Raw genomic sequence first — 22,765 nt, forward strand, 5'->3', positions numbered from 1 at the left:
AGCTCAGAGGTAGCTACTGAGACAGGGCCCTTGCCCTATCTCTCCTTGAAGCTTGGTATCTGGGGCCCAGTGGTAGGGTCTCTTAATGAACTTTGGTACTTCTCCTCAGAGTATGGGTTTGTATATGAGCATGAAGGAGAAAGTGGAGGAGCAGGAGAAGATGGGTAAGTCAGGTGCACCTCAGTCCCCCCTCTCCTGGTTGCTGCAGAAGCCTCCTAGCACAGCTGTTCCCCACACCCACTTCCCTCAGCCTCAGCTCAAATGCTAATTATTCCCCAAGGGTCCAAGGCAGCCTGGACAATAACCTCTTCAAAAACAAAATGCCAGAGCTGCACAATAATTTGTTCCCCTTCTTTGCTGGCTTTTTTTTTTTTTCTTTGCACCTTGACTGGCACTTCTAATTATTTTAGAGGGAAGAGGCAAGATAGGAAATCAAAAGACCTGGTTCAAAACATCGTCTCTTCCTTCTCCTGGGGTGAGCTGGTCTCCTGCACGATAACAAGCCCGAAGCGCATGGAGGCCGCCTGTGCTCCCCAGACAATGGCCAAGGACCAAAAGGAAGCAGCCAGCTCGGGAGGCGGCAACCTGCTGGCAGGGAAGGGTTAAAGCCCACGGCAGCCTCAGCCCTGTCTGCGGCTCCATAAAGAACACAAAGCTCAGTGGGCCAGGCAGGAAACTCCCACCGGGTCCCTATTAAAGCGGATCAAGTCACACATGTCGATATCCCCATTTCATAGATGCTGTAATTGGTTTGACAGGAGTGAATCCTGCTGATCCCCATCAGGGCAGGGCTGGGGGAGAGCCTGCTGGAAGGGGGGATCCAGAGAGAGCCTGGGTTTTTGCTGTGGCTGGTTTCAGGAAAGCCTCTTCCAGCACATCAGGTGCTTTGAAAACAGGGTGTGTCCAAAGAAGAGGTCCATTCTTACACACACATACACACACACACACACACACACACACACACACACACACACACACACACACACACACACACACACACCATTGTTCGGATCTAACTGGGAGATGTTTTTAAAAAAGGCACAATAAAGCTTTTTCCTCTCCCAGTGGAGAAGAGGATCAAACCCAGCTCTCCCTCCAGTAATCCCGATAAATGCGGTGCCAATGTTCTAACAAAACGCAAGGGCTGCCGGTGCAGCGTCGCTCTCACTCTTGTTCTTCTTTTGTGCTTTCCTTTCTTCTTGCTCTCTCCCCCTGTCTCTCCTTCTCTCTTCCCTGCCTGTGTCCCTTGCCAAAGGCATTAAAAAGAGATGAGAACCACTCCACGAAGCGTGGGGGGCATGCTAATCCACTGGCCCTGCTTTGCTGGGAAAGCAGGTTTTGAACAAGGCCCCTGGCACAAATGGGATGAGTTTAGTGATCGCAGTTTAATTCTTAATAGGGCGCAGTGTGCTCTGCGGATATGAAATATGCAATGTGGGGGAAACAGAGTTCTTTTTGGAACTGGCTTTCCTCTTGCTTAATGAGGGTCGGGGGAGGGTGAAGGCACAAACTGAGATCCTAAGTGAAACCCAGGAGAGGTAGACTTTTCCAGGGAGACAGGGCTGGCAAGGGGCCAGGGCACCCCTGCGCTCCCCCAGGGCAGCTGGAGTCACGGAAGGTTAGAGAGGATGTGCAGAAGGTCTTCTGAGACCTGCCTGGCCTCCTCTTCCTGCTCCCCATGGAGCCTTAGTAACCTGCCCACAGAGACAGCACAGACCCAGGGCAACTGCCAGGTTTCTCTCAAGGTCTCTGGGGCCCAGTTCCAGTCTCAGCTCGAGGTGCTGATACCTCATTCTCTCCAGCAGCAAGGGTGAGTCTGTCACTGGGCCAGGAGCATGAAAGTAAGTATGGAAAAAAGCTAGACCTTGTGAGAGAAAGGGCAAACCCATACACTTCCAAGCTTCTTTGGAGCCACTGCACACACTTTGGATGGCTTTTGGATCTGAGGTATATCCCTCTCTTCCCCCTATTAGTCAGTAGAGGGAATACATTGTTTGGGATTTGAAACACACAGGCAATGGGTACAAACGGAGATAGATCTTGGCTAAAAGTAGTTATGGAGGATGTGGAGGAAGAGCCTTTTTGCTTGGGGTAATGTTAAATTTCTTTTGGAGGAGTTGTGGAGACAGAAGAAAGCAAAGAGGAGAATAATTTGAGCAAAAGTCAAGTTCACCAAACTATGGAGGCCACTCCACACATGTCCTAGAAACTCACTGGTAAAAAACTGTTCTTTCGGGCCCGGAGAGATAGCACAGCGGCGTTTGCCTTGCAAGCAGCCGATCCAGGACCAAAGGTGGTTGGTTCGAATCCCGGTGTCCCATATGTTCCTCCGTGCCTGCCAGGAGCTATTTCTGAGCAGAAAGCCAGGAGAAACCCCTGAGCAACGCCGGGTGTGGCCCAAAAACCAAGAACCAAAAAAACAAAAAAAACAAAAAACTGTTCTTTCCTTCCTCTCCTCTCCTGCTATGCTTCTTAGGACTTATGCCTCAATCCATGATTCATCGTGAGAGCCATGGCAGCCCCTGTACCATGACACTAGTCCCCATCCCCTTTCTGCCACTGACCTTCAAGCCCCTCCTCTGGCCTGTTTTTGGGCAAGATGAAAGACCAAGGCACAAGGAGGCAGATGCTTCTATTTTGCATATAAAATTGGATGACAAGGATTCTCTTCTTCTTGGAAGGCAGATGTGATGGCAGAAGATGGAAGACCCATTATGTGACCATGAAGAAAACATTAAAAAAATCAGAATCACTTTTTACCAATGGCAACTATAGCCTTTCTGTGACTTTCTTACATCCACTTGTGACCAGTAAATCCTCCCACAATTCAGATTGTTCCATCCAGCACTCCATGGCAGGGGAAGCCCTTTAAGTGGAATAATCCAGCACCAGTGGCTTCATCTTTTCTTCTGTTTACTTCTGGTTTCACTCTGAGAATAAAATTCACACACACACACACACACACACACACACACACACACACACACACACACACACTGAAAATCCTTCTCTGCTCTTAACTTTGTTTCTTTAGTTGTCTTCTGGGACCTAGTTCCATCAATATTCCCATATTCCCTCCCCAATCATTCTTATTGCTCAGCCGAAAAAAGAAATGCTCGGTTTTTCCAAACCTAAATAAATAACTATTTTAACATACTACATTCATGAAAACATCACTAGGTTTGGAAAGGAATGTAACCTGAACCTTGACTGCTCTTTCATGGAGCAAAGGACTGAGCATGTGTAGGAGAGATCAAGAAGGCTCCAGACACCAGCACAAACATCGGAGATGAGAGACATCAGATCATAACCCAGAACACTTAAGGCCACGGGCCAGCTTTTGGCGGAGTTGACCGGGTTCCCCACAGTCAGGGAGGTCAGTAACAGCTCTAGAGGCTAAGAAGCTCTGAGCCTAGGCTAAACTTGCCAACAGAGCTGCTGTCCACCGGCTCTACCTGTAGGATGACAGGATCCTCAGTCACAAGTCAGGTGCAGAACTCGCCCAAAGAAGCACCCACTACAGATAACCAGTGCCTGCAAGGCCCATCTGCATTCAGATTTTGTATCTAGCAACATTAGAAAAAGATACACATATGCTTTCTATCAGTTTTTCCTTATCTCTGAAGAAATCCCTCCATTAAATATCTGCTGGAAAAAGAAACACTTTTAACAGAATGCATGGACTTTGATTTTGTCTGTCTCTCATCCAGGCAATGGTGCACCTGGTGCCAACAGCTGACCCACCCCTGTGCCAATCAGGGGCCACACATGCTGGTGTCTTAGAGATTCAGGGACAGTATAAATACCTGCTTTTCACAAGGGCCTACCTGGTAGGCTATGTAGGAAGGTTGTATGAACATGCAGCAGAAAACGTCCTCTTCCACAGAAAGAGCCTTCCAGGGCTGAAGGGAGCAGGGCCATGATGTAAAGCTAAGCCCGAGATTTACTTGGACTTAGTTGCAAGTGAGGAAGAGGACACTGACTTTATCCAAAGGCCTACACAGCAAAGTGTGTGTTGTGTTATCAACTTTGAGGTCCAAAGAGTTTTCAGCCAGTTTTTCTCCTGCATTGCCTACTTTGGTCCTTTAGATCCAGGACTTCATGCATCCCCCCCTTTCTGTCTAACCTCAAACCACTCATCTCCCCATCCCATCGTCCAAGGCATAGGATCACGCTCTGGGCCTCACAACCTTCCTTGCATCAATTACAATAGGGACACTTGTCCCATACTAGCCCCCATGCAGCCGGTCTGCCAGCATGTGCCCCTCATTCCTGGCTGGGTGGCTCAGAGTGCTGGGCTGTTTGAGTCTGCAGCCAGCTTTGGTGCTGGGTTCCCGCCAGGGGAAGTGGATTTGCCCAGCACTGGAGTGCCAGCTGGCTGGGCTGCTCCCCAGGGGCAGCTGTAAACAGAGATTACCAGGGACTTTGTTCAGTGGGGCTGTGCTCCCCAGGAGAGAACATCACAGCCGCATCAGCACTAATGGGCCAGGCTGAGCAGGGAGCCTGCAGCTTGTCTCCTGAGCTGGACAAAGGCCATACCTGGGGAGGCCACTAGCTCAGAAGCTGACAGCTCCCCTCCAGCATCCACACTAAAGGCAAACCCCACCCCACACTAAGCCCCACTGTGGGCGCCCCTGGGGCCCACTAAATTACAGCTGAGAAACGCAAACTTCCCTGAGCTGTCACGTGAGCCGCCTGCAGCCTGGGCGTTGTCATGGAGACAGAGGTAGGGGCATAACTGAGGTTGGTCTCCACGTCCATAAAAAAGGAGAAGTAATTTAAATTTTTCTGTCTAAGACCACCAGTTCATTAGACTGAGAAATTAAATTGACAAATTTTTTTATTTTTTCTCCTCCCAAGAGGAATTTTGGAAGGGACTCAGGAACTAGTTCCGGTGAAAGTTTGGCAAGATTTGAAACAGCAGTGACCCAGGAGGATGTGCAGCAGTTTATTTCCAGGACCTGAGATGGTCCTGGCCTTAGCCTGCCCCCAGCATGCAGGCTCCTGGCCCAGCAATGCCACTCATCTGGAGCAGGGGCAAGAAGGTCCTGGGGAGGTTTCTGTCCCTTGGAGGTACCTTTTGGTAGAGCTAAAGCCAGAGCAGCCTGTCTGGGGCTACACAGATCTGGTGCACATAGGTACAAATATACTCACACATGTTCATGCCACACTTACACATACACACCCACACAAGCAAGCACATGCATGCCCACATTCATATGCGCACACACATACATGCTGGTCGAAGATCACATGTGTGCATGGCCACACTCACACATGCATAGATGCGGCAGGTGCACAATGCCCAGGGAGCCTGGGAGTCAAAGACACCAGGCCCTGGTGGGGAGGATCCGTGCTGAGTCCCCTCTGTCCCCTCCAGCTGCTGTCCAGGCCACTTTATCCTCTCGATCAGCAGAGGCCTCCAGGCTTTCCTCCTCTCTTGGGTCAACCTGACCACAAAGGGGCTCCTGGAGGCTGATCTGGTGTGGCCTGCCCTGAGGGTCCCCAGCTAGGGAGGATGGAGACTTAATGAGCTCTCTCCAGGGTTCATCCCCAACAGCACACAAGAGCACAGTGCCCGCCTCCTCTCCTCTCACTGCACACAGGCAAGAGGGCGGCAGAGTCTGCTGGGGCTCGTTGGCAAAAACCAGAGTATTGCCAAAGAGGATTCAATAATCTCTGTAGAAGTGTCTCCGTGGCCCAGATTTTGGTGGTTAGATCTGGAAAGGGATGAGGCAGCTCTTGGAAGGCAAAAATCACACACACGTCCACACATGCATACATGTATAGAGATGCCTCTCCAACCTCTTTTCCTCTTGCTATTCTGAGGCTTGTCTTTAATGAGCAGCTCCAAATGACAGCTTTAATCACTGCCTCTGGCCACTGAAAGAGGCCGCTAATGATAGGAAAGAACATAGGGCCATTTGCATCAATCAGCTCTAGTCTAAATCACTTTTTATGATAATGCACCCAAGCGAAGAAGAAAGTCTCTGATGTCGCCTGCATGATGATGCACCACCATGCTGTCTCTCCGCTCAGACCTCCACATAAATCTCTTAAAGAGGCACACACCCCACCCGGCCAGCCCTGCACAAGCCTCGTTTTCTACACCATTAATGAGCCGCCAGGGCAGAGTCACGAGGGGCTGAGCAATCTGCTCGTTTAGTTTTCAGCTGTGGGGATATACTCTCTGTTAAGAAGATATAAATAAAAAGATACAGGGGGAAGAAATTCGACCAGTTAGGTGGCTTCTGACATCGTTGTATGCTGGTTTTAAGCTCCATAGATAATAAAGGTGGACACGTTGCCAACTTCCAGGTTTGCTCAGCCTTGCAATGAAAGGCCCATGGGGGTCCAAGCAAGAACAAAGGATAGAAAGGCTCAAAGTTCAGAGCCTGTGTTTTCCGGGGCCCAGGTGATCTTGGAGAAAAAAAAAAGCACACAGCTCTTCTGGGCCTCAGTTTTCTTTCCTTAATATGTTGATGCTGGCATTGTAATTTGTGTTGACTGAGCCACATCCAAGTGTAAGCCACCAGGGGTTGCACCAGCATCACTATATTAAAGGGGAATATTAGGAATATTAGTAGATTACCTCCATGGTTCCAGTCTGATGCTCACTCAAGCCTGTCACTTGAATTGATCTCTGTCTATCCCAGAATTCTCTGAGCCATGGGAAGGCTGACCTTTCTTCCTTCCCATTTTTGGTTCAGAGTCTGAGCACTCCAATGCCAGTAGACAGCTCTCTCAGGGGCTCTCTAGAATATAGAAGAAGCCTAGAGATGCTACCAATATTTTGCATCAACTGAAAAGCCATTATTTAAAAACTGCACAGACAATTCTGGTTCTTCAGGAATTCAGACATGCCATCATGAAGATGAATGAAATCTAGGGTTCTTTTCCATTTTCCCCAAACTATGAAGCTCTCTTAGTAATCTGAGGTTCATTTGCCCCCCCCATAGTGAGGGAAAACATTGTTTACTTATACACAATAAGAAAGACAGTACTTGTGCATATGTATATATATATGTATTATAGCTATGCACACACATTCTATTTGGAGATATGCCTAAAGCAAGCATACTTTAGGCTTTTTTGTTCTTTTAATTTCATGTTTGAAATTAAGGTGCTTAAATAAAGATATTGTTTTAAGAAAAAAGGAAAAAAAAATAAAGGGCTACTACTGAAAGTGACCTTTAGCACATGACAGAAGCAAGGCACAGGGCAGTAATGACTTGGTTTGATTATGCAGCAGTCCACAAACAAGAGTTTGAGAAATGTTAGGTAGAGCCAAGTTCTACTGAGAGTAGGTGACATATGTATTCCCCTGTATTTCTAGAACCTCTCCAGATCCTAGAGTTAAGTGCAGAGTATTAGCTTTGTGCTTAAACGGTTGTTCCAAAGAAGACTGATGGATATAAAAATAACTTCCAATGGCTGGAAACTTAAGAAAGAAAATGGCAGCTCCATTTCCTCCAGAGTCCATCTGGACTGAGTTTGCCTACAAGTGTGAGGCAAGTTGTTCTCCCCATCATGCCTCAGTTCGAGCCCTAAGTCTATAACAGGGGTGGCAAACAAGTTCAACACAAAGAGCCAAAATTTTAAACTGTGAGAGTCAGAGAGCCACACCACGCAGTGACCTGCCAAAACAGACAAACACACACACAAAAGCATATAATTTTAACAATAATACATTAAACACATATTGCATTTTGCCATTTTGATTGAGGGTAAAAATTCTGTTCGCCACCCCTGGCTATAGCATTGATATAATTTTTACAATATCAAGGAAAGTGGATCTTGTTTATTTCTATTGACGGGCACATTGGGCAGAACTTAAAGGCTCAGTGCTTGGTGGTAACTCCAAATGGTACTTGGGGTCTGTGTGAAGTGAAGGTTTGAACCTGGGCCTCCTGCACATGAAGCTTGACCTGCAGGTGATGCATTCTCTTGGGCTCTAGGCCAGTGCTTTTGCAAACACACCCTCTTTGATTCCAGCCGCTCCTCAAGATTCTAGATAGCAGGAAGAAGAAAGGGAGAAGAAGAGCGGCCTCTGGAATCTTTAGGTGCTCCTGTATCAGCAACAAGTCATTCTAGCAATATTAGCCAGAACTTACTGTTATGACAGCACCGGTTGCACTGGAGGCTATAAAATAAAGCAAACAGTTGTGCTAGGTGTGCCTGTCTCAGCCATTATGAGTGCTGGTGGGAGACTCATTGGTCACATGCTCCAGCACCTAAAGGGATATAGCATGCTCTTTATGTCAGCAATAGTAAAGCAGGCAGGGCACTTAGAGGGACCTTGTTTAGGTTACTGGCACCACATATGATTCCCTGAGCCCCCAGGAGTGTTCCCTGAGAGCAGAGCCAGGAGTAAGTCCTGAGCACAGCTGAGTATGGTCTCCAAAATAAAATAAGCCATCATAAAGTTCCTACCACTGAAGGTTTGGAGATGCATCCCCCAACTGTACTTGTGGTCAAGTCCACACTGCCAAGGGGGCTTGCCTCTGCAACTTTCTTTGTGCTGAGAACACAGGAGCACCCTCCCCCCAATTGAACTGAGAAAGCCACTGCTTTAAATCACTCAAACCACTTGATAATGTGGGATAAATAAAACTTTGGCCTGGGATTCTTTGCCACTGGAACCCACCATGGAAGTCTCTGCATTTATTTGTCTCCCAAAGATTCCAACAAGAAAACTTGTAATGCATAACTCTACATATACCGATGATGAGCCGCTCAACAGAGAGAGAGAGAGTTTGAAAAGCTTCTGTATATCACAACGTAGGTCGCAAGCTTCCTAAAGACAGATGTGGTGCCTTTCAGTCTCATGGCGTTTAGCACACAGAATGTATGCAGGAAACGTCTGAGATTGAACGTATGAATGAAGCTTCCAGGCCAAGAAGAGGGCACAATGTAATTATTCAAAGGATACAAAAATGTTTCTTCACTATAACTAGAGTGGCAAGGACTCTCCTAAGTCTGAAATTGAGCTAATCCCAGAAGGCTTCAGGTAAAACTCTTCACAGCTATTAGATCAAGATGAGACTCACATTTAAAGATCTGGAGGTGGAATAATTGCCTAGGCTGAGAATTGCATTTAGTGCCCACGCCAATACAAGAAACCTCTATTTTCCGTGATTTACTAGAAATGTTCCAGGTAGGATACATGAAATAGACTTCACTGGGAATTTTTATGTTTGTATAAAAGAAGAGGAGGAAGGAATGAAGCAAAGAAGGAAGGAAAGTAGAAAAAGAAGGAAGGTGGGAAAGGAAGAGGGAAGAAGGTTGTTGATGGGAAACAAGGAAGGAAGGAAGGAAGGAAGGAAGGAAGGAAGGAAGGAAGGAAGGAAGGAAGGAAGGAAGGAAGGAAGGAAGGAAGGAAGGAAGGAAGGAAGGAAGGAAGGAAGGAAGGAAAGCACTGTTTGCTCTCATATTGGCTGGTAACATGCCTGCCTGGGATCACGTGTCTATGTGGTGCTTGCCCGTGGCAGAGACTCAGGTTTCTTTTGCCTTAAGATGCTCGTTTCTGTAGCTGGCCCACCTCAGCTCTCAAAACTGATACTGTAAGATTCCAGGTCTCAGGTCATTACTTATATGATCTCATCCAGCCAAAATCAAAAACTAGATAACAAACTAGATTTCCCAGGATTTCCAAGGGCTGTCAAACAGCACCGTGCGAGGCAAGATGCTGTTTTATGCCATTTCAAAATGGGTCTGTCACTGTCTGCAAGTTTGGCCCGAGTGAAAAATGGAAAATGTTATGCTACATTCTTCACATGCCTGGAAAATGGAGTTACAGAACAGGAGGAGCCCTTAAAAGAGAGCATCTGGACCATCTGCCTGCTCAGCAGAACCAAAGGAAAGCTGACAAGTACCCAGAGCATGAGACCCCTGAGCACACCACAGGGGCCAGGCCCCCTGTTGAAAAGTCCTGATGTATCATGTCCACCTTTAAGAAAGACTCAAGGCCCATTTGTGTACAGTTTTGTTTCCTTCTTTCCTTCCTCCCTTCCATTTTCCTCTTCTCTCTCCCTCTCTCCTTCCCTCCCTCCCTGCCTCCCTCCCTTTCCTCCATCCCTTTCTCCCTTCCATCTCATTCCCATCAGTGCTCAGAGCTTACTCTTATACTTCTGGCAGGGCTCAAGAGGCCATATGGGGTTGACAGGGATCCTCCTGGGTGTCCATGTACAAGGCAAATGCTCCCCAATATACTATGCTCCTGCCCTGAGTGGGCTTTTTTTCTCTGTGAAGTTGACTCTCATTTACTGTTGCCAAAAATTAAGCCCAATTTCCCAGCTTCCTTTGCAGCTTGATGCCACATGTTGAAAGCAGCCACGTCAGAGGTCCCGGACAAGGGACCTGCATGTAATAGGCCTATAACCCCTATAGCCAAGGGAAAGGGGTTGTGTCTGCTGGTCCTCTTTAGGCTTTGAGGTCCTATAGTCACATGATGGAAAGCTGCCTATTTAAGTGGCCTCTAGGAACAAGTGTCAGGTGCCAACAAAGATGAGACCTTTAAATTTTCAACTTCTATCATATTCTCATTTCCAACATCCTGCTGGTAATTAAAAAAAAATGAGCCTGTTTGGCAGGTAGCACTGTTTATAAGAGTGCTTTGCATATTGACATTTATAACAGAGGGCAGGTGCCCATCAGACACCCTGAGCACAGTTTTTCTCCCTGCTCCAGTTCCACCCAGGCTCTCCCCAGCCTGGGGCAGAGTTTAAAGCTGAACTAGGCAATATGTGCCAAGGTGGTTATTCTTAGAGACATAAAAGGGCAGAGATTATGGGACTAGGCGTGTGTCACAGGTGGAAGAGTGTAGGCTTGAGAGGCATGAAGCCCTGGGTTTAACACTCAACTTGTCATGACCCAGCACAGCGCTGAGTGTGGCTTCCACAACAAATTAAAAACAAGGCAAGGGGGCCCGGAGAGATAGCACAGTGGCATTTGCCTTGCAAGCAGCCGATCCAGGACCTAAGGTGGTTGGTTTGAATCCCGGTGTCCCATATGCCCCCCCCCCCCCCCCCCCGTGCCTGTCAGGAGCTATTTCTGAGCAGACAGCCAGGAGTAACCCCTGAGCACCGCCAGGTGTGGCCCCAAAACCAATAAAATAAAATAAAACAAGGTAAGGGATAAATACTGTTTGGAAGAAAGATCTAGCCCATTGGAAACAACCTGCAGCCATTACAACCATTGTCCTAGGGCTGCTGGTTCCCCCTGGTCCTGAAAACATCCTCAGCCAAGCTCTTGCCTCCCTTTGGGTGTTCAGAATTCAAACCCAGATGAAGTAACTGCACCACCTCACACTATTCTCTGTGTCCATTCCACCGTGTCTACATGCTAGTCCTCTAAAAATATTCCAAATATTCATTGTTGTTTTGTCAGAGGTGGAGAAAGATAAAAAAATTTATATTTTTTCACTGAAAGAAGCGGCCATTTATACTACTGGCACAATGGCCTCCCTTGACAAGAGTTTTCTCTCTTCCTCTTCTCCCTTTCTTTTCTTGGCAGGAAAAAGAACCAGCACTTGCAACTTTCTCAGGCAGGCTCAGGGCCTTGTGCAGCTGATCTGAAAAGTACTGGTTTGACCCGCTGGGGAGTTGCTCCTGGGCTGGCAGCTTCTCTAACTGAAACGTCTATCTTAACTGCTGACTTGGCATCAGCAGGAGGGTACCCCATGGGCTAGGCACCAACCTGTCACACACTGGGCCCTTTTCCAGCATGAAGCAATATCCTTGGTGTGCCAGTGTGGCTGGCTAGCCTCTTCGAATGAGGCTCTTTTCAGTGTCTAAAAACCAGGAGCATCAGCAAAAGGTGACAGGGCATCTGGGGAAAGTGGGAGTGAAAAAATTTTATTGCAAGCTCAGTCCACAGGATACTAAGAAACCTGTAGGTCCCTGTGCCTGGCCTGCTTAACATGTACAAAAGAGAAAAGAGAACGGAAAGAAACGGGTCACTTCTGCTTCTACCCAAAACCATGCTGTGTGGGAATTCAAAGAGCCTTTCCATGTCTTGGTCTTCTATACAAGGTAAACAAACAAAAAGATAAGAGAAGTGAAACATCCTACACAGATATAACTAGGCTTCAAGAAATAAGTATGCAAAATTTCTGATTGGGAGAGAAAATGAATGGTGAGTGGTAGGATAATTCATTTCACGATAGAGTTCCTTCTCTCAGGATTCATCTCTTCTAAATTTTTTGTGAGTTTAACCGAGAGCTGTAATGAGTCAGACCTACTCATCAGAGACTCTGTAGGCTCAAGCCTTATCTAAGAGGCATCTTCAAGAGCTCAGCAGAGCAGAGCAACCAGAAAGTCACGATCCAATTGTGGGCTATTCAGAAAACAAATGCTATAATCCTGCCTTTCCAGGGTTTCCTGTTGCAGTCCAAGAAACAGCGACTCTTAACCAAGAGGTGAGAGGTAACCACTTTGAAAACTACGAGATAGTTATGAAAGTCATATGAGAAGTACAAATAGATGAAAAGATTCATGGACCAGAAGAATTAATATGGTTAAAATGACTATTACCAAATTGAATCTATTGAATGAATCCACTTTAGAGAGGCAGAAAAAACTAATCCTAAAGTGTGTATGAAACCACAAAAAGACCTTGAATACCCACAGCAGCTCTGTAAAAAAAAAAGTCAGAAAGCATCTGGCTTCCTGAAATGAACCATAATATAAAATACAGCAATCAAAATAGTAATGATACTGGCATAAGATCAGACAAATGATTGATAGTGCAGAACTGAGAGCCCAAATAATACCCCAGTGGACATGGCCAACTTACTTGATAAGGAAGTTAAGAATATGCAACGTGGAAAATAGTCTCTGTAATAACTGGGGCTAGGAAGATTAGATACTTGGGGGTAGGCATACTTGGTGGTCCAAAGGTATATTTCTGGCTCTGTGCTCAGGAATCACTCCTGGTGGGGCTCAGGAGAACCTATATGGTGCAGAGGATCAAAACTGGGTCAGGCACAAGCAAAACAAGAACCATACCTGCTGTCTTTCTGGTCCAAGATTAGATATTTGGATATGAAAGAAAGAAACCAAGCCCTCATATAATAGCACTCAAAAAATGAACTCAAAATGCACAAAAGATGGAGGCCCTGAAAACATGAAACTGCTGGAAGAAAGGGCAGGAAATTCTCTTTGATAAGGGTATTAGCTGTAAATTTTGGATATGCCTCCTAAAGCAGAAGCAACAAGAGTAAGAATAAATAAGCACAAAACTTCTGCACAGCAAAAGATATAATCAACAAAGTGAAAAGACATCTACAGAATGAAAAAAATATTGCAAACCGCAAGTGTGATAAGGGTATCTTATCTCTAGATCATCTCATACATCTGAAATATTTAAAGAACTTGAAAACTCAAGAGTAAAAAGGTCTTCAACTTGAGCAGATATTTTTTTCCAAAGAAGACACACCAATGGCCAAGGAACAGAAATAGATGCTCATCAGCTTTAATCATTAGAGTCAAAGTGAAAAGGAGGTATCACCTCCCTCACACCTGTTGGGCTGTGGCCAAAGATGAGATCTAACAAAGACTTCTGAGAAAACAGCAGCATAGTGTACAAGAGCTGAGGCATAGTGGCAGCCCCACTGAGGGCGGAAAGAAGAAAGAAGCTGGGTTTATGCATGTGGGCATGTGCACACACCATAATGAGACATGCTTGACCAAACAAACCAGGAAAATTTGGCCATTTTTAGCAACATGGACTGCTGTGAAGGGTATGGTGCAAAATAAAATCAGCTGACAGAAAAGACAAAATCCAAATGGTTGTACTCAGATGTGTATTATAACCCACACAATACCTAATCCAGTAAAAGAAAAAAGCAGTCAGTGGTTACTAGATATATGGGATAGGGTGGAGGAAAGGAACATCTAGAGCAGGGATCTTCAAACTACAGCCTGCGGGTCACATGCGGGCCTGCAGAGGAGTCTGATCTGGCCCGCCAGCAGTGAGCACTGTTTGGTTGCCAAGATACCTGCCAGCATATACACTCAGTGTATATCCAAATATCAGGAACCATGCACTCAAAATGGTAACCATCTTTGGTAGCACTTATGCCTGTGAACAGACTTTTTCAAGAATGAAACATCTGAAATCTCCAACCAGATCAAGATTAACTGATGCCCACTTGCATCACTTGTTACGGCTGGCAGTGACAAATATGGAACCGGACATTGACCATCTCTTTAGCCAAAAGCAGGCTCACAGTTCCCATTGAAATACTGGTGCGTGATCTGTTTATTTATAAATGGTTTTCATTTTATTTATATAAGATATGTGCAGTGTGAGTAGGGATTAGTAGCTCATATAGTCTGGCCCTCCAGCTCTCTAAGGGACCGTAATCCGGCCCCCACTTTAAAAAGTTTGAAGACCCCTGATCTAGAGAAAGGTGATTAAAAGAAGAATCCCTCCAGTTATAAGATACAAAAGAATTAGGGATGACAGAGACTGTCAGATAGAACATGACTACAGTTAATGCTATTCTGTGATACACACATAAAAGCTGAGGATGATCCCTAACTGTTCTCATCACAAGGATTTCTTCATTTTCTCTTTCCTTGTCTCTGTATGAGCTGGTGGATACAAACTACATTCATGGCAGCAGAAGTCATTTCATAGTACATGCAAGTCATATCATGACACATGTTCCCCTAAATTAAAAAAATATTTATATATACATATATAAATTCAAATAACAATGAAACTGGCAGGGGACACTAGTGACTTAAATACTTCAATTCTCTAGAAAAATATGTTGGAGTGATAGTACATCAGTTAAGGCACTTGCCTTGCATATGGTTACCCTGGTTTCATTTCCCAGCACCCCATATGGTCCCCTGAGCCCACGAGGGGTGATTCCTGAGTGCAGAGCCAAGAGTATTTCAGTGAGCACCACTGAAACCAACCAAACAAACAAAAATCCCCAAACGGAAAACATTCAGGCACTGCCCTAATGCTTCAACCTCTCTACAGACTTGGAAACACTTTTCTTCAATGAGCCCAGGGTGATGTCACAGAGTGTGGAAGATATTACTACAATGGAACACATGGTACCAGCACTAAACAAACACCAGTGAGTGGTGCCCTGAGACCCAGAAACTCCTGGGAGAGAATCTGCTTATAGATGGAGAATCAAAACATCCCATCATTAATCCTTAGCAACCTGTGATGTCAAACTGCCAGGTAAGGATTCTAGACCAGGTAAAGTCCTGGTAACACCAGCCAGGCCTGAGAGCACTCAGCATGAGGTAAGGTGGTGGGTGGCCTTGTTTTCAAAAGTGCAGGGGCTTTGGTGAGGCTAGAGTATGAGGAAGAAGTTCCCTTGAATGGCTCTATTGTGAGCCCAGGTCACTATGGGAGTCCACAGTCTGCAGTGTTTCAACATGCAGAAGCTGCTAGAAGCTCTGCGGGCTTGTCTTCTAGTCTCAAAAACTTTGAGGGACATAGAGGTGCTACCTGCCTGGGGGGTTGGGGGAGACCTGGCACTGCCACCCAGAGAAATGTTAATAGGGAATCAGTGGGACTATTTAGGGTATGAAGAAAGTTTATTCTTGTTACTATTTTGTTTGGGGCTTTTTAAGCCTAAAACCCACACCCAGCAGTGCTCAGGGCTCTGCAATGAGGAATCACTTCTGGCAGTGCTGAAGGGAACTATATGGGGCACTGGAGATTAAACCTGGATCCATTGGGCTCACCGTGCAATGCAAGTGTCCTACCTGCTGTTCTATCGCTTTGGCCCCAAGGGCATGAACAAGGTATTTATTCTCACCTTCAGTGCAGAGTGAATCATGCTGTTCACTTACTCAAGAAGCAATAAAATACTGATTAAAAGGGCACAAGTCACTGTGTGGGTGATGAAACAAGAATGAATCCCTTTACCTTTCTAAGGTTGGCAGGGCCGTGATATTGGGGAGCCCATTGAGGGCATGCTGTCCTCTTTTCTCAGGTCAAATTGTTCATCTTCCCAGCAACCTTTGGCCTGAACAAAATCTTCCCACAAGCCTAACTCACTCTATGCCAGCAACTCCAGCAGGGCTGGGCCAATGGCTGCAACAGACCGAGTATTGCCTCCACATTGCCACTGGGCACTCTGTCTTTCACTTTCCCATACTTAGTGAGAACTTTACAGTGAAGCCAAAGTAACTACAGAGAATGAGACTCCAGAATATCCCCTAGGCTCTTTTGGAGTAAGAGGCTACCTATGCAAGAAAGTTTCCACAGAGATACAAATGGTGCACAGACCAGAAAAATGATGATAATAGTCTCTAAGTAAATAAAAATGCAGAGAGCTACTACCTCATCACGTGCACTGAAATGGTTCCACTGAAAAGATGAATAAAAGCAAGTACTGGCGAGGCTGTGAAGAAAGTAAAACTCTCATACATTGCTGGTGGCAATGTAAAATCATGGAAGCATTTCCAGGGAAACAGTTCTGGAAGTTCCTCAAAATGCTAGACCTAGAATTTTCATAATAATTTAGCAATTCTAGTTAGGTATCTGCCAAAGAGAATTTAAAATTAAATAGGTTCACATAAAAAATTTGTACAGAAGAGAGGGAAAAAAATCTTATACATGAGGGTTCAAAGAAATTGTAAAGGATTAAGATGTTTGCTTGCTTGTGGCCAAACCAGGTTCAAACTCCTGTACCCCACTTGGGCCCTACTAGAAGTGATCCCTGAGTACAGAGCTAGGTCATGGTCCAAACACAAACCCACAAACTTGTACATGAGTGTTCTTAGAAGTAGTATTTAGCAAAAAAGTAAAATCAGAAATAATCCAAATGTTCATCAATGGATAAATAATTCAATGTAGATTGCTTATCAGTTTAAAATGCTGAATCTCTTGTGAGCATCGCAGCCAAGTTTACAAATGCCATAACTGAGCAGACCCAACCCCAATCACACCCACAGAAGCAATGTAGGGAAGGGGGAATATTTTTTAAGCGTGAAACAAAAAACTGAAGGACTGATATGTGCTACAACATGCATGAATCTTGAAACCATCATTCTTTTTTAAATATATATATTTGGGCCACACCCAGTGGCTCTCAGGGATTACTCCTGGCTCTCTGCTCAGAAATTATTCCGGGTAGACTTGGGGGACCATATGGGACACTGAGGATCAAATCTGGGTCAGCTACAAGAAAGGCAAAAGCCCTACCTGCTGTGCTATTACTCCAGCCCCCCGAAACCATCATTCAATGTGAAAGAAACCAAACACTAAAGGTGACATATGTAGTATTCACTTTGTATAAAATATTGAAGAAAAACAAATCCACAGAGGCAGAAAAAAGTGGGTTAGAGCTGTAGCCTTGGGAGAGTGTGGGGAGATAATAATGGGAGAGGTTTAGTGAGAGATCAAAATGAATTACCAATGATGGTTGCACAAAGGCGGGTACTCACTAAAAAGAAGTAAATCATATCTTTGAATGTGGTGAGCTGGGTGGGGAGGGACTGTTAGTGCAACTCTTCTGTGCAGGTTTTGTGGGAGGCCAAGGTTTGATTCTTATGGTCATTATGGTCACCCTCCAGTACCTCTGGAGTGAGCACTGAGCATCAAGGCAGGACTAAGAGCCATTGGGCATGGACCAAAAAATAAAGAAAACAACTCCTACCAAACTTTATTCCTGAGCTACAATGTATAAATATAATTTATTTTAAAAAAAAATAAAACACCAAAAGGAAGTCTTAGGGGAGTGTTTATCTTTAGGGCACAGAACTGTCCTCTGGAGAACTTGTTTAAACAGGGGTGCTGAGCCGCCCTGACTCAGCAGGCCAGGGTGGGGCGCAGGAATGTGACAGGTCCCCATGCTGATGGGTTGGCTGGCCAGGAGCCAGGTAGATTTTGAGAAGCTCTGGCCCAGAGCAATGTTTCTGCCATGTCTGATGTGTGTGGTGGACACCGTTTTAGTAAAGGTTCTGCTGTCCAGTCAGGAACAGAGTCAGCAAGTGCGTAGGTGAGGCTGGACAAGGACCCCGGCTATTGTGAGACTCAGTCTAGTGGAGAGTTGCCCATGTGCTTAGGGAACCCAAGTCTGGCTCTCAGGCTTGAGTTCTCCTTCTAGCAGCCCCTTTAGATCCTGCCCTCTTACAGGCTCTGACCAGTATACTTCTGCTTGCTGAACACTCTGGAAGATGCTATAACTTGGGCCAACCCAACTTGACCTCATGAGGGTCTGAGCTGACATTTAGCCAACAAATCATCAGGGAAATCTTGTTACCATGTACATTTGTTGTGATAAATCAAAAGTTTTAGTATCTCTCTGTCTCTCTGTCTCTGTCTCTCTGTCTCTGTCTGTCTCTGTCTCTCTGTCTCTCTCTCTCTGTCTCTCTCTGTCTCTCTCTCTGTCTCTCTCTGTCTGTCTCTCTCTGTCTCTCTCTCTCTCTCTCTGTCTCTCTCTCTCTGTCTCTCTCTCTCTCTGTCTCTCTCTCTCTCTCTCTCTCTCTCTCTCTCTCTCTCTCTCTCTCTCTCTCTCTCTCTCCTAGGCCACACAGCATGTGGGACGTACTCCTGACTCTGTGCTCAAGGCTCATGCATGACTTGAATTCAAGCACTTAGTATCTCTTGGGTCCTAAGGGTTGAACACTTCTAACACACTCTCGTTGGTGCCACTGCACGGTTCACATTGAGGGGCCGCAGGCCGCCTGACTCTTGTCCTCTTCTTGTTCTATGATGGGAAGAGTCTGACTAAACATCTGGTGAAGATGAAACATCTTCAAGGTCACAGAAGGTTTTTCCCACCTGCTCTGGAGATCAAGTTTGGGAAACCAGGTTACAGGCAAGTGTTTCAACAAGGTCTTTCAGGTACTTCATCTAATCTCTTGAACCGAGGCCAGACCAACTTGCGCCTTGCATCTCTTCTCTATTGTTACACTGGCTTCAGGGCCCCACTGGGGCAGAAGTGAACCATCTGCTTTGTGCAACTGGCAAGAGGCAACCAATTCAACAGCAGGGCCCATTCAGGGAACCCAAGATTGAGGGGGGCAGAAGTCAATCAAGTGGAGATGGAGAAGAGGGAGGTTTGTGGTTGTCATCTTGCTCAGAGCTCTTTGTACACTAACACTTCTAGGCCACTTTGTGCCTGAAACTTAGAATTCCGAGTTAGACCATTAGAATTTTGTTTTGACCTGAACCTATTTCTATTTTGCTGGGAGCTCTTGAATTTGTCTCTAAGCTTTTTTATTTGTTTAGGCTGGTTTTAGATCAATGTCGGGATGACAGACTTAAGCAATAAAAAGAAGAAAGGAACTTCGGGATCAGATGTTAAAGATATTTTTACAGAAGGAAACTCACACTATCACACCAGAGAAATCTACTGCTTCAAAGGCAGATCCTGGGCGCGACTAAGCCAGGCACCATTTTTTAAAATTTTTTTCAATTATCTTTAATTTAAACACAATGGTGACAAGGTCGTTCATACTACAGGTGTTTTTACAGATAAAGTTATTCATAATTGAATTTCAGATATACAATGTATAACAACCTTTACCAGTAAGCATTTTCCACCACCAACATCAATAATTTCCCTCTCACTCTCCCTGACTGGCATCTTTTCTAGAGGACAGTTACCCACAGCTTCTTCCTTCCACTACCTAGCTCAGAGGCTTCCAAACTTATTTGATCTATAATTCCTGTTTTCAGAATAAAAATTACTCATGGCTCTCAACACTGCTCCCTTGAAACATCTACCTTCTTTAAGCAAATAGCAAACACTCTCCAGTTGCACCCAAGTTTACTACTGCTCCCTGAGATTATTATAGCATTCACCCAGGAGTGAGCATCAGCCACTATAGGAGACACTGACCTAGTTCTCCTTAGAGGTGAGAATGCCCAGGGGAAAAGGGAAATATGAGATTCGGCTTTAATAACGGCCTCTTGTGAAAAGTTATGTATCCTGGCAATCTGTCTTTCTTGAAATTTGTCGGTCTCAAATTCCCATCCAGGTTGGATATTCAAGAATTTGCCAATTGGACTGGAGAGCTAGGACAACAGCGAAGGCACCTGCCTTGCATGCAACTGACTGGGGTTCTACTCTTGGTATCATATATGTTTGGTTCCCTGAGTCTATCAGAGTAAGCACCTCCAAGTATGGCCCCCAAACAAAAATTTTTAAAAAGAAAGAATCTGCCTATTGTACAAGTTCAGGGAACAATGAAAGCGTCAGTGTCTTCTGTGCCTGAGGAACAGTACAGACACCCCAAAAAAGAGCCAATGAAGTGGTTCTGAGAGCCAGGAGCTTGGTACAGCACCATCAGCTTTTCATGGCAGTAATGCCAAGATAGGGCTGGGGAGAATTTGGAAGATGCCCGAAAGCTCTAATATTCTGGAGAGTAGTACTGGCACAGCAGTAAGCCCTCTGTTTCTCTCAGTTCCAGGTTACCTGCAAAGCACCTGGAAGGGTGGCAGTGAACCATGGGCACAAGCGTCTCTCTGTACCTAAAACACAAGTGCATTTTCCAAGTAAGTGCTTTGCAGGCCTTCAAAACCAAGGTGTGTAGCTCCTTCCCTGCCGCTGTGTCTCTAGGGTAAAAGGCGAACAGCACTGAGCCTGTACTAGGCAATAAGAACAGCTGCCCAAGCCAGACCTCATAGCAGAGGGAGTGAGGGGGTACAGATTAATATTGTCATTCCCAGTGCTGATTATTAACCAATGTGCTTGAAACTTAGTGATTTCCAAATCTGCTGGAGCGACTGAGCAAAATCAAACACCCATCTGGGGGTTTCAAAGATTCCCAGAACGCCATGTACCAAAACTACAAGAAAATCATCCTCTGAGAAGGTTTTTCTCTCCAGCTTCCCTGCTTCCCACGAGGGGAACAATGTCATGAGAATATAACAGTGAAGGAAATAAGACAACACTAAATAGGAAAGTGACGTCTTTATAATTAAAGATTAGCTGCAGACTCCGCACTCCACGCTCTGCGGCAACTTGGGCCCCTTGTGAGGGCGGACAACAAGGACACCTGAGATTTTGCTACCTCCAGCACAGAACCTGAGACAGAGACACTGGAGAAGGAAGCTGGGGATCGCCCTGCACTGGGGATCCCTGAGCTCAGCTGTCCCTGGAAGCGCCCGGCTGCCAGTGAGTGCCACAGATTTCTTGCACCATTTCGAAACCCCCTCAGATTGCATCGGGAGACTTTCACAGCCAAGAGAAAAAGTCTTACTTGGCCAAACTGGCACAACCCTTTATCAGAAATCCATCTCGGATCACCTGACGTGTGCCCGGGCACCCACACGGATTGCAACCCACGAGTAACTTACCCCCTTCAATGGGTTTCGTCACCATGACACTAAGTTATTTCAATTCCTACCCCATGGCTCCCCCAAGAAATAAAAAAAAAAGTGCACTATAATTATATAAACTCTTAATTAAAACCGAAGAATTCAGCGCTGCCATTACCCATCAGTAATTCCACTCAATTAGGACAATAGACTTTCATTTATGGCTGAACTCCTAATTGCTACTCATTTTCCTGGTTAGTAATTGCCAATCCTATCAGACAATGTGCTTAAAGAAAATTCTGCCATGAAAGTCTATTTGTCCCCCCATCAGAGAGAGGGAGAGAGAGGAGAGAGCAAGATGGACTCGGAGAGCGCTTAGCTTACGTGGTGGTCTACATTCCGTCCTCTTCGCCAGCCCCGGGCGACTCCAGGCTTGGGGCTCCGGAGTTTAGGGGTTCCCGGGGCGCAAGGGCGGGTGCCGAGATCCAAGAAGACTTACCCAGAAAGGCGACGCGTATCCAGGTAGATCAGCCCGACAATCCCAAAGCCAAAAGCAGAGGCGAAGAAGCCGACGACGACGCAACCCCAAAAACCTCCCCTGGCCAGATCGATCGGCGGCGTTTGCAAAGGAGCAAGTTCGTTCAGCGGTTGCGGGACACGCGGCCCCGAGACGTGCGGGTGGCGGGTGGCCAGTCCGGCGACGGGGACATCGCGGCCGCGGCTCCGGGCTCCCTGGTTCGGTTCCGACCAGGGTCTAGCTTGCGGGCTTGGAGCGGGTAGGCGACGGCGCGCCCCGGCCGCGCGGCGCGGTGCGGTGCGGTGCAGGCGGCGGGGCGGAGGAGAGAGAGAGAGAGAGAGCGAGCTCGGGGCGGCTGGTGGCCTCGCCCGCAGCTTAGCGGCGACTAGCGCGATTCGCCGAGGCCTCGGCCCCCGAGGAGCGCGCCGCCCGCCCCCGCCCCGCCCCGGCCCGGCCCGGCCCGCCGCGCTCGCTCCCCATGGCCGGCTGTGCTAATTAGCCCGAGGACTGCTCCCCGCCAGGGAAACTTGGCAATTTATTCCCGGGCCCGGGGGAGGTCACCCGCGGTGCCCGCGCCGATTGGCTGCGGCGGAGCCGGGCGTGCCGCGCGCGGGCCCCACCGCCGAGGGTCGGGGCAGGGCCAGGCTCATTTCGGGCTGCGGGACGAGGCGGGGGGCTGCGGGAAGGCTGGTGTCTAGTGGGCACGCGTCCTCGCCGCCTGCACTGGGTCTGCCCGTCCACAGCGGCCATGCAGCCGTATGTCCTGGGATGGAGGAGGAAACCCAGGGTGCCCGGTGAAGGGGCCTCGGCTTGGAAGGTTTAGGGACATGCAGTTTAGGGACGTGGGTTTAGGGACATGCGGCGCAGACCCCGGTTCTCGTGGCATCTCGGGTTATGGACCGCACAGGGGTGACCCGAGGCTTGCCGTCTAAGGAGACTTTCCCAGCTGAGCGCTTTGGTTCACCCCACAACTTGCGAGGGAGGCCTAGCAGCAGAGGG

The 22,765-nt window shown here is 46.8% G+C and overlaps 1 protein-coding gene across 1 annotated transcript in view; it reads right to left on the reverse strand.

The window, feature by feature from the left end:
• The window catches only part of LOC126029918 (autism susceptibility gene 2 protein-like), a 173,738-nt gene extending 151,222 nt beyond the window's left edge, over positions 1 to 22,516 (reverse strand). Inside the window, exons 1-2 of the mRNA XM_049788156.1 lie at positions 22,328 to 22,516; positions 21,749 to 22,003 (exon numbers count right to left, since the gene is read on the reverse strand). Of these exons, the coding sequence (XP_049644113.1) occupies positions 21,749 to 22,003; positions 22,328 to 22,516 (444 nt within the window). The remainder of the gene's footprint in view (positions 1 to 21,748; positions 22,004 to 22,327) is intronic.
• Positions 22,517 to 22,765: the final 249 nt, after the last annotated feature.

This window comes from Suncus etruscus, chromosome 15 (assembly GCF_024139225.1).
Source record: "Suncus etruscus isolate mSunEtr1 chromosome 15, mSunEtr1.pri.cur, whole genome shotgun sequence".
Classification (NCBI taxonomy): Eukaryota; Metazoa; Chordata; class Mammalia; order Eulipotyphla; family Soricidae; genus Suncus; species Suncus etruscus.